Source organism: Brachyhypopomus gauderio, chromosome 10 (genome assembly GCF_052324685.1).
Source record: "Brachyhypopomus gauderio isolate BG-103 chromosome 10, BGAUD_0.2, whole genome shotgun sequence".
In the NCBI taxonomy this organism is placed as follows: Eukaryota; Metazoa; Chordata; class Actinopteri; order Gymnotiformes; family Hypopomidae; genus Brachyhypopomus; species Brachyhypopomus gauderio.
In genome coordinates, this window is record NC_135220.1 from 18499983 (window position 1) to 18512552 (window position 12570).

Genomic DNA, 12570 nt, shown 5'->3' on the forward strand with positions numbered 1-12570 from the left:
CATTCCACTGTTGTACTATTCCAACAAACGAGCAGCAGAAAATATGAACATGTTGCCAAAAAATACAGTTTAGTCATCAAGCTTTTAAAAATAATTAATGGATGAATACAGCAGGGTGGAGTTTAAGTCAAGCCTGCTCTAGTTAGTTAGCAGTTACAGTGGGCATACTTCAATAATAGTGATGAACTACTCACAAACACAATGATATTTTTATTGTTTCATTGAAATTAGTTACCCTTCACTCCAAGAAATAGCATGAATGTCAGTGGAAAGGGGGCAGTACACCACTGGAAAGGGGCGGAACATCACTAGAAAGGGGGCAGTACACCACTGGAAAGGGGGCGGAACATCACTAGAAAGGGGGCAGTACACCACTGGAAAGGGGGCGGAACATCACTAGAAAGGGGGCAGTACACCACTGGAAAGGGGGCGGAACATCACTAGAAAGGGGGCAGTACATCACTGGAAAGGGGGCGGAACATCACTAGAAAGGGGCAGTACACCACCACTGGAAAGGGGGCTGAACATCACTAGAAAGGGGGCAGTTCATAGCAATGGGTGAGTGAGTGAACAAGGGGGGTTAATGGGAAAGGAGCAAACTGGGCCCCAGCATGAACATGCTGCCAGAACCATCCAGACTGCATCACACAGCACATCCTGCATCTACGTAGTCCTGGCTATCGCTTTGGGATCTTTGAATAAATCCTTTACATTCAGGGGTCACTCATGCGTTTTCATTGCGATCTGGACATAGACAGAAATAGCTGGCGGGCAGACAAGAGTCTTGGCTCTCTTCTCCTGCAAAATGAGATAACTTCAGCTTGAAGAAGAAGCACGACTCTCTGGTGCTGTAGGAGAGGAATGGATGTGTGAGATTTAACACTCACCCCCTCTGTGAGAGGAAGGGCTCTCTGTATGGGCTCTGGGTCACTCTGCTCCTGAAAGAAGATCAGCAAGTCTATACATTAAAGTCAAACCAAGACGTCCACGCTCAGGACTATATAGGGCTGTATTTTACATAACAGGGCTATATTTTTACATTGCAGGACTATTTGTAAACTAAACAAAGAGTATAAAGTATAAAGATAAAGAGTATATCAGATAAAATTGCTAGAAGCTTGTTAAATACAGAGTGTTCTTATTGGTCTCAGGTTTGTATTTAACTGGATTTCCTGCCTTTAGGTCACTGCGTGACAATAAAATCAAGACTCTTCCAGAAAACACTTTTCAGTCACTTGGAGCACTGGCAGAGCTGTGAGTATTTACAGGGCTTAAGTTTGTTTCTGTGATTGTAAAGCAATACACTAGTGTTTTTAGTTTATTCAACAAGTTTTTTTTCTGCTTTTCCTAACCATGTTTCTGTTTTTTTTTTGAAGTGATTTGTCATGCAACAAGATTGTAGATCTCCCCAACAACATTTTCAAGAGTGTAAAATCATTATTGAACCTGTAAGTTGCTCCTAGAGGTGCTAAATGCACGCCGTGTAAAATAGGCCAAATATAGCTGAATATTACAATGATAAAATGCTTCAATGATTCTATTTCTTTTCAGAAATATATCCCACAATCCTCTGCTTCACATTCATGCAGGTCACTTTGATCATCTTGTTCAACTTGAGTCTCTGTGAGTAAGCATGCATTACAAAATGCTTTTAGCAAAGCTCTGTGCATCCACTGCACTGATATTACATTTGCTGCCAAGTAAGATTGCAGACGTCCTCAGACTCTTTGTGCGTCCTCAGGGGATTGGAGGGCATTGAGATTCCAGATATCCAAACGAAGATGTTTCTTCCCATGAGCAATCTGTCCCATATGTAAGCACTGCTGAGTTCACAATGCTGTGAATACATTCACACACTGCACGCCTTGTTCTGTAAGTTAACTTTAGTGTTCTTCTATCTGTTTTCCAGCTACTTTAAGGAATTTCAGTACTGTTCCTACGTGCCCCACGTTCGGAAGTGTAAGCCGAACACAGATGGGATCTCCTCGTTCGAGAACCTTCTGGCCAACGTGATTCTGAGGGTCTCTGTTTGGGTCATGGCCTTCATCACATGCTTTGGAAACCTCTTTGTCATTGGAATGAGATCGTTCATTCGTGCAGAGAACAACCTGCATGCAGTGTGCATCAAAGTTTTGTGCTGTGAGTCTGTATTTACATCCACTAAGGAGATGCACAGAAATTAATGGCTCGACCACTCTCTCTCACTCTCTCTCTTTCTCTCTCTCTTTCTCTCTCTCTCTCACACACACACACACACACACACACACACACACGCACACACACACACACACACACACACACACACGCACGCATGTGTACACACACAGTTGCGAAACTGTTCACGTTATGGAAACTAAATCACACTTGATTAATACTGGCAGTAGTATTCTTTTTTCTGAAGAGACAGGGCACCGCAAACAGACAGACTGCATGGAAATTTGGTAGATTGCTAGGATTAGCTGCACAGGGCTACACTGGAAACAAAACTCACTAAACTGAAGAAACACGTGAAACAAAAACACTCACAATCAAATACATTTTATCCTTGAAGATAGAGAAAGAAAGAGTGTGTGTGTGGTGTCAGTACAAGGGTCTTGTTGTCCTGTGAACTGTACAGGTTCATGGAGCTCTATGTGCAGACGTCCTGCAGCATGAAGATAATTACCTGAGCCCTTCAACATTCTGGAGCTCAAGCAGTGGACCGCGGGCAGCTAGCAGTCAGCTAGCCGTCAGCACTCTCTTTGTGAATTAAAAAAGCAACTATAATTTTAGATGCCAGCTATGAAACATAACAGCTTATTACAACTACGTCTCATTGCTGCAGCAGACCAAAGTCATGCCCCCTTTGTTACTGCACAGGCTTGTTAATTACAGCCCGTATAGAGCGGCCAGCGCTGGTGAGGTGCAAATGAATGTCCTCATTGAAGTGGAACGATCCAAATCTGAACAGCTTGTCTTTAAACGGGTATCATAAGTGAGTTTGACAAACACCAGCTCACACTTGGCAGGCGTCCTCAGAGTGTTTAGGAGCTAACAGTTTAACAAATTTGGATAATCGTTTCTAAAGAAGTCTCTAAGAGATAATAATTTCTAAAAACAAAAAGTATTTGTGATCACACACCAACCATTAAAATTAAGTGGTATTATAGATGTAATCTCAAGGTTTTAAATATCAAGGTTTTTTTAAATTTATTTTTTTAGATTAACTGCATGTACCATTTAGATACTGGATAGCCAGTGTTCTCATGAATTTAGGCACAGGGATAAAAATATGATCTGAGTGATGCTGACTATGGCATTTTCATTTGTGCTCGAGCTGCTGGTTTAACTATTTTTAGAGCTGAATTCTTAGGATTTTAGGACACATAACAGCCTAGAGTTTCCATGCAATGGTGGGAAAAACATCTAGTGAGTGGTGGTTCTGCACGTGAAAAAGCCCTGTTGAGAGTTCAGAGGAGAATGGCCTGACCAGTTCACATATTTCACTCTGTTGAGCAGAAAATATTTTTAGAACTTACAACATGTTACACCTTAAAGCAGACAGACAATAGCATGATGCATGCAATAGCAGACCAGTGTGTGTTCCACGCCTGTCTACCAAAACCAGAAATGTGAGGCTAATTTGTGGTCACATGCTTCCTGAAACTGGGCAATCAAAGAATTAAAGAACTGTCCTCATCCAATGAGATTCACTTTCTGTTTAAGCATAGTTGTGTTCAAATTTGGCATAAACATGCAAGAATCCATGGATGCAATCTGCTTGTGTCACCAGTTCAGGCTGCTGATGGTGTAATGATGTGGAGATTGTTTTCTTGACACCGACTGGGTCAGAGAGTGCTCATTTCAATGCCAGGGCCCATCTTAGTATAGTCACTAACAATGTGTGTCTCTTCAGCGCCATAATCTTAGAACGGTCACATCCAGCCTGATAATGTGGCATGTCACAAAGCTCGATTCATCACAAACTGGTTCCATGATAACAGCACTGAGTGGGCTGTACCTCTGTGGCTATCCCAGACAGCAGATCAGAATCCAGGAGAACGCTACCCCAGACAGCAGATCAGAATCCAGGAGAACGCTTTTAGCATGTGCAAGATGGGAGATTTGCAGCATGAATTTGCAGCTGACAAATCAGTAGAAATGACCTGATATCAATCATGTGAATATGAAGCATAATCACAAAGCAATGTTTGTCAAATCCATGCCATGAAGAATTTAAGCTAACCCAAACCCTAACAAAAAGGCCTGTGATGAAAATAACCACCATCCCATAATATATAAATATCGAAAACATAAACAAAAATGCAGTAACCTGTTGGACCACAGAAACTTGAGAAATGGGAAACTACCTAAAGCACTGATCATGCCTTTACACTTTTCTCCTGGATGGCATGGTGCGCAGGTGCGGACTGCCTGATGGGCGTCTACCTGTTCTTCCTGGGGGTGTTTGATGTGAAGTTTCGTGGTGAGTACAACCGCAACGCCCTGATGTGGATGGAGAGCCTGGAATGCCGCACCATGGGTTTCCTGGCCATGCTGTCCTCGGAGGTGTCTGTGCTCCTGCTCACCTACCTGACCGTGGAGAGGTTCCTGGTCATCGTGTTCCCGTTCAACCATCTGCGGCCAGGCAAGTGGCAGACGGGTGTGATGCTGGCCTCCATCTGGCTGGTGGGCTTCCTCATCGCCGCTGTGCCCCTGCTCAGCCATGACCTGTTTGGAAACTACTACGGCCGCAACGGGGTCTGCTTTCCCCTCCACTCAGACAGGCTAGAGAAACCCACTGCCAAAGGATACTCCACAGGAATATTTCTTGGTGATTCTTCTCTTGTTTTTATCCTCTTAAATCTAAAAGAGTGACACACATAATAGAATTCATAATAATAGAATTCATAATAATAGAATAATTCATAATAATAGAATTCATAATAATAGAATAATTCGATTCATAATAGAATCGAATAGAAAAAGCCAGAATGGAATATCCATCGTTTAATGACCTAGTGGGTGATTTTACTTACATTTGAGGAATTCTGACACAACCAAGCTGCTCTAACTTTACTAATTTGTTTGAGTAAACTTTGCTTTAAATGTTGAGTGTTGCATTAGCAAACAAATGCACTCAAATTACACTCTGTTATTATGTGATGTGCGTAACTTACAATAGATCTATCTTTTAACAGGACTGAACCTGTTGGCGTTCCTGCTCATTGTCGTCTGCTACTCTAGCATGTTCTACTCGGTCTATAAGACAGGCGTCAACACCACGGACGTGCGCAGTCGCTTACAGAAAGATGTGGCTGTGGCCAACCGCTTCTTCTTTATCGTGTTCTCTGACGCCCTCTGCTGGATACCAATATTCTTGGTCAAAACGCTCTCTCTTTTGGACGTCGAAATCCCAGGCACGTGATTGAATGTTGCCTCATTCATAGGTTTATATACGTTTACAGTAATACTCATTCCTTTGACAATTAAATGTCAGCTTTCAGTTTTCGCACGAGCACTTACTAGAGTTTTGTCTGCAGGATTCTCAAGGGCTTTTTTCTGTAGCTGCATTTCTTGAACTGGGTAGAAGGAGTAATATTCATCAAGAAACAAAATGTAGAATGATGCAAATATGAAAAAAAAAGATTTCATGGTTTTTGTGAAGCAAATTAGTATAGAACATTTAGCAGTTATAGGCTACATAAAAATTGCAGGTGAAGATGTTTCAAATTATCAAAATATGGAACAGAGTGTCACCTGAGGTGAGAGTAGAGGGGTGTGTGTTTTTTAGTTTTTTTATTCTGGGTCTTCTTTGACTAATGTTAGTTATCTTGAAAAATGTGCTACTTCACGCTGTATTCACATGCAAAATATAGGGTCTGTATCCATGGTTACACAGACACTAGTCTAGTCACATTACAAAACAAGGTAGCCATGATTGTCCAGCTGTCAAGAGAAACGACAAAAGGCAACACACGTCATGTGATCAGCATGACAACATTGCATGGCACTCAGCGAAGGGCTGTAATCAGACGTAGTTCCCGTCGTCCACATCACATGATTCGTTTGGAGGGCTGATGTTTGTTCTGGAATGAAAGCGAAGTGAGAAGGTTATCCAGAAATAGAATGTAGTGGTTACAGCATGACTGGGACTAGCATTAATCCATATGTACACTCCGCACTTCACAGCAAAACACCCTCTTTGTGCGGGATGTTTCCAAACCGAGATCCTGCTGGCCAGTGTAATTCTCCAAGCATTATTAAATCAATATTAAATAAATGTTCTCTTTGTTGTTGTTGCGCAGGTACTATAAATTCTTGGGTGGTGATCTTTGTCCTGCCCATCAACAGTGCTCTGAACCCCATCCTCTACACCCTCACCACCAGCTTCTTCAAGGAGCAGGTGGAGGCGTTGCTCTGCCGCTGGCAGCAAAGTTCGTCCATAACCAAAGACCGCAAGAGCCTCACCAGCACCACCATCTACATGGAGGCCTCCAAGCCCAGCTTCTACCACGCCAAGGCCTGCCCGCCCCGCCTCTCCGTCGCAGACGCCGACGCCAGGTACGGGTGATGGAGCGGCGTGGTACTGGCTTCAGCATCCACCCTCCTCCACCCTCTTCTGCATTGTGGAGGAGGTGCCGCAGGACACAGCGCAGTACATATGCAAACTCATACACGTCCTGCTGGACGCTGAAACTCATACACGTCCTGCTGGACGCCGAAACTCATAAACATCCTGCTGGACGCCGAAGCTCATACACGTCCTGCTGGACGCTGAAACTGAAGCAGGACACGGTTGTTTACAGAGGAGCTTGCCATGGAAAATGGACGAAAGCATTAAACACATTTATTTGCACAGCACAACATTGGTCTTTAATACAAGGAGGATGATTAGTACAAAAAGATTTGTTGCCATTCCTCTTTGGGTAATAATCAAGATCTTGGAGCGGAAGGCAATCCAACAGCAGACACGTCTCTTGTTTTGTTAGCAGAAACTTGTATAAAATGTTTGCTCTGCCAATTTATCATTGTATTTTTTACTTGTGAGCATTATTTATGATGTCAGTGTGTCAATATCTTTTTGTATTAATGTATCAATAACTTTAAAATTCATCTCATGGTATGTAGCGTATGGTTCATAAATTTCATTATTTCATATTTATGAATGTATTCATTACAGACAAGGGTCTGTGCAAACCGCATACACTCCCAACATTTATACATAAACAAACCACATACACTCCCAACCTTAATGCAGTATATATAGAAACCATATACGCTCCCAACCTTTATACTATATATACAGAAGAACTGGAGAACAGGTTTGTATCCCATCACCTGAGCATCTTGAACATTAGCTAATGTATTCCAGATGCGTAACCATTCACAAACAGTCCATTTCTCCATATTTTTATAGATGTGCTTAATGTTGTTCTGCCTGTGACACTCCTCTTATCTCTCCTCTTTCATTGGTTTTATAAGGAAATGCCTCCCATCTCTTGCTAGGTCACTATACTTAAAACATAAAATCATCATTACATGGCTAGCCCTGGCAAATGATTAAATAAAATGCTTTTAAGAAGTGTGTAGATGTACTGGTGTTAGCATGGCCATCCACCCATCCATTTGACTATGATGTGCTATAAAAGAACAATGCCTCACTGTGCCTTGCTGGACTATTTTTATGTAACTGTGTGGGGGCAGGAGGTGAATGTATCTTACACGTTACAAAAGGTGTCTGTAAATGTCAGACACTAGGAAGTCACTATGGCATTACACTCTTACAAAAAAGTCTTATGTAGTACCCAAACAAGGTTTTATGGCTTAACATGGAACCATCTTTGCTGTCACACAGAAGCGAGTTTCTTTATGAGCCATGTCCAAGTGGTTCTTACTACAACCTTTATGGTGAGAACTACAGAACTATAATGTAAAATATATATAATTAAAAATATATTACAAATCCATAATACAGTATTTAAATATATTCACTAAAATATTTAAAATAGGTTATACTGCATAGTTGCTAAAATGATTGCACACCATTTTCTATTAGCAAATAATGTATTAAGTATATTAAAATTCTGGTAATTATATCAAAATGACAATTAGTATTAATACTAAAGACTAAAGCAGTACACACACGCAAACACAAACAGATGACTTGATACCAAACTATAAAAAACTAGAATAGACAGTTTTCATTGCAACTGGGAGGAAGCTCATCCTTAATAGCATAAAGTCAGCATATATGTTCACATATTAAGTAAAACAGAAGCCATAGCCAATCTTGATCCCAGAGGATCCTGGTGGTAAACATGCACCCTTGCCACTAGACCAAAGACCAGCTCTCTAAGGCTGGCCCTACTGGGCCTGAAGCTTGATGCTGGGTGTTCTGATGGGGAGAGCCCAGTCAGTCTGTATACACACCCCCAGCACCCCCACTGGCCACCCCAAATCTGTGTGCTCAGTCCAGTGTACTTTATTCATTCATGGTACTTTCACAAACCATGATCCCACACACCCCTCAGACAAACTCCTCTCTCTACTGGTAAAAGATGCCAAAGAATTTGGCCCCTTACAGCCAGACTACAACGTTTCTTCCCCCAAACCATCAGATTCCTCAACTCCCAGAGACTGACAACTTTAATAAATATTGCTCTCCATTTAACAATCCTGTGCTCTTAAATTACAATATGGTCTATTCGTCTTCCACCCACTCGGGATCATGCACTGGTAAGTGTTGTCTGTTATCTTTCTCAGCCCCTTAACGTGCTCTACTCAAACATAAAGTATGTGCTGAACATTACGCCAAGAGCCAGGGAGTCACAACATGGTTTTACCATAGCCACAATGCCAGATTAAATCAAAGGATATATCCCAAGAACTTGCGTTTTCCATTCTCCAGTATTCTCCATTATTCTGTGTAATTTAAAATGCAAACACACAACACAGAAGTGAAGCAGTCTTCTTGAAGAGAGTCCTCAAGAAGCGAAGGAATGTGTCGCAGCCAACAAGACTCTTTTTATATGAATTCACTGACTTTTTAGACGCGAAGCACTTCAGACTCGGCTTCTAACTCACTCACGTTTAAAATAATTCACCATTAGGGGGCGCTGTTAGCATTGCCTTGGGTGCGATGCCTCAGCGATACTTGTTGAATTCGTTAAGAACGCTGATGGGAAAAGCTTCCTGTTGATAAACCTGTTGGCAGAGGCCATGTAACGGTAAAGTCCCTTGTTAAGTGTGCAGATCACAATACATGAAAATACAATACAGGTGAAAATGTATCTACAGTATTTCCAATACTTGTTTATCACATATAACAATGCATAATAATCCGATCTCTGTAATTCGTTGCCTATACATGTGCTGAGTAATGGCAATAAAGTTGAATTTATCTAAACGGTAGACTTTTATGTCACCGACGTCTTTGAAATGTTCTGTTTTTCTGGAAAATTCATACTACAATACAATTATTCTACGTATACATGTTTTTTTACAATACACAAATATATGCCAATATAATGGAAGTTTTGCATTTACAGCTTTATTTCAGAAGGACATTTTTTGTTGTTCATGTCTGCGTCTCTTCAGCATCCCCACAGGTGCAGGCAAAGAGGATGAGAGCGAATACAACTGACATGTGGTTCTTCCAATTAGAGAGCGCTCGTGTGCAAATCTTGACTCTGATTGGTTGCCAAGGGTGGAGCCGCACTGCCCTCAGCCGCCGTCTCCCTCTGACAGGCGACGAGATATAAAAACGCAAGAAGGCACGAGAGCGCATAAGTGAATAAATAAATACAGATACTAGCGACTTTGTTGAATTACGATATGGCGTGTTAAAGAGCGCGAACAAGGAAACCAAAAGGTATTGTATAATTTTGCTTTAATGATGCTTTAATATCGTAAAATGCTGGGGGTTTTTTGGTATGTATTTGACGTTTTTCTTTGTAGCCAACCTTTAGACGTGGGCAGCCCGCTGAGAGCTAGGCTACATGTAGGACGAGTCATTATAACCTCACCTCATCGGCGAGGTTCATTTAGTGCTCACCTATGGGCCGTGAACATTTAGACATGATATAATCTAATCTAAATGGTGTTGAAATGAGGATGAAATGATGCTGCGATGCTGATGTTGGTAACGTAGCCTAGCTGTCTGGCTAGCTGCGCGCAGAGCTGGTGAAGATGGAAAACACCTCACACCTCGCAAACCTGCCACATCTGGCCTGGGCAGGGTGGTGAGATCTCTGTCGGAAAGTATCGACCGTTAGAGATGATTTTTTGCCTCTTATTATTCCAAAATAACAAAAAAAAATTATATATTCAAATTCATATTTGTAGTTTGTTAATCTAATTGAATGATTTGAACGACTCTTGTGTTCCAGATGGCTGAATGCTGGCTATGACAGATTACACTGCTTTATGTACTTTTCAGTTTATTTCAGTTTATGAAGCATTGGTTTAAAACAGCACTTGTGTTTTGGAGGTTGCCTCTCATCCTCCACCAAACGTCTTCTGAGTTATCGCTGGCAACCCAACCCAGTTGTTCTATTGTTCTGCACATCTTCACACTAAATCAGGAACCTGGGATCCCAGGTGACTTGAACATGTTACTGAAGTTCTCAGTCTCTCTCTGCCACCCCCACTCCCCTCATAAAAAATGCCATCATAAATATTATAAATAGATATGTAGATATACATAAATAGATATTAAATAAGCGGAAAATCTGCTCACGGGCACACTCGATAAGCACTGTTCAAGTATTGTGTTCAAAGGTTTCACCTTTGTGTTTGAATGGATGTTGGCTACATACTGGCTTTTGTGCTAAAGTAGACACAGGGTCCACTGTCATTCAGAGTTCTTGTGAGCCGCCAGCTGTCTTTGTCACATGCCTGTTGCAAGTGTGTTTGTCCTGAAGAAGTATTCTGATTCACTTCAAGTATACGAGGTCTTTCATAAGCCAAGATTCCTCAGTGTCTTAGACCTAAGCAAGGCCTTTGCAACAGCAATGTCTCTCTGTGCCTCCCTTCTTAAAGGTTATAAGTTGACTAATGGTTATCTGCCTTTGTGAAGTCACCTGTCCTGGATTCGCTGTGCATTTACTACATCAAATGGATTTGGACTTCCAGTCAGTATCATGGAGCCAAATCTTTTATTAATTAGGAAGTTTGAATGTCCCCGTGAGCTTAAGGGGACTGCTGCAGTGACATGGTGCAGAAAACACCAGCAACATCACGTAAAGGTATCTATAGTTTCCATAGTACCCACAGAGTCAGTGTGTGTGTGGGTGTACTTTTATAAGTACTTTCAGCTGGTGGGTTTGAAAACTGAATAAATGTAGGTAGTAAGTTGCCAGCGGATTTGACTGTATCGGTCTATGAATGTAGTGTGACCAGTTGTTAAAGACCATTAAATAGAATTTACTGGTCCTGATCTGTTCATAACTATCAGTCTGTCTAGAGACATCCACCTCCATCTCAACTCCATCTGTCCATCAACGTGTCGCTATCGTCCTCTGCACTGCGCGTCTGCAGGGACGACTATTGTCCTGAGCACTGGAAGAGTTATTGCCCATGCATGAAGAGCCCTGCGTGTGCTGCTGAGAAACGAAAGGCCTTCGTCATAGCAACATCGTACGTGTCAGTCGCTTTCTACTTCTGGCTGGCTCTTCTCCTCTCCTCCTCTGCTCTCTCCATCTCTCTCTCTCTCTCTCTCTCTCTCTCTCTCTTTCTCATTCTTCCTGTCTTCCTGGCTCACCAGGCTCTGTTCATGCTGGTGCCTGACAGTAGTGTGGATAGCTAGCTCACTACCAAAAACACGTCCACCCACACACTCACTGTCACTGAGCTGTGTAATTAACTGGCTCTCATCCACTGTTTGCCACCTAATGAACTCTCCAACAAAATGAAGTGTCTTAATATTTAGCAAGAAATCGTTTCAGTGTGAATAGTGAGTTGCATAGTGTCTGTGTGAATATTTGATGGTTTCAAATTAAATTTCATCTTAATGTTAAAAATCTGAGGCCTTTTCCTTTTAATATTGTTTTTGCCTGCTTCCAGTGTTAGGACAATAAAAAGGGTTGAATTTTGTTCTCGTTGATGACCACGAGGGGGCACTATGGTACTTCCTCTTCACATTTAACATCAACGAGTCGAATAGGTTGAAAGATTACCAAGAATCTATCCTAATTTCCCCTTTCTAAAATTAATGTCGAACCTTTGAACCTAACTCCTGACATGAATGTAGTCTGAAACTGTCACAGAAGGATCATTAAGTCACAGAAGGATGAGAACAGAATATACTACAGACACCAACCATCACAGTGTTAAGCAGTATTAACATATTTTCTAAACGAAGCCTCCAAAAATCTGCACTTGGGGTCACTATGTTCTTTATTTCAAAGAAACTGGAAGGCTTGTCTGCTAGGCTGTGTAGCATTTCAACAGTTCATCATCAGCAACCGTCTGATGTGCAGCCATCAGTGTGCAGTGATGAACACTTTGTTAATGAGTCATCAGGACGTATACATATCTACTTCATGTTTGTCTCAGGGTGTGTGTGTGTGTGTGTGTGTGTGTGTGTGT

At 41.8% G+C, this 12570-nt stretch overlaps 2 protein-coding genes across 3 annotated transcripts in view; both read left to right on the forward strand.

Annotated features, from left to right (window-relative positions):
• Window positions 1-6702, forward strand: part of rxfp2a (relaxin family peptide receptor 2a) — a 46353-nt gene extending 39651 nt beyond the window's left edge. For both annotated transcript variants that reach the window (XM_077020190.1, XM_077020191.1), the window contains exons 11-18: window positions 1183-1254; window positions 1377-1448; window positions 1552-1623; window positions 1742-1813; window positions 1910-2139; window positions 4403-4813; window positions 5181-5399; window positions 6288-6702. In XM_077020190.1, the coding sequence (XP_076876305.1) occupies window positions 1183-1254; window positions 1377-1448; window positions 1552-1623; window positions 1742-1813; window positions 1910-2139; window positions 4403-4813; window positions 5181-5399; window positions 6288-6553 (1414 nt within the window). In that variant the 3' untranslated portion in view covers window positions 6554-6702. The remainder of the gene's footprint in view (window positions 1-1182; window positions 1255-1376; window positions 1449-1551; window positions 1624-1741; window positions 1814-1909; window positions 2140-4402; window positions 4814-5180; window positions 5400-6287) is intronic.
• A 3018-nt stretch (window positions 6703-9720) lies between these two features.
• Window positions 9721-12570, forward strand: part of fryb (furry homolog b (Drosophila)) — a 64974-nt gene continuing 62124 nt past the window's right edge. Inside the window, exon 1 of the mRNA XM_077020199.1 lies at window positions 9721-9853. The gene's annotated coding sequence lies outside the window, so the exon portion shown is untranslated. The remainder of the gene's footprint in view (window positions 9854-12570) is intronic.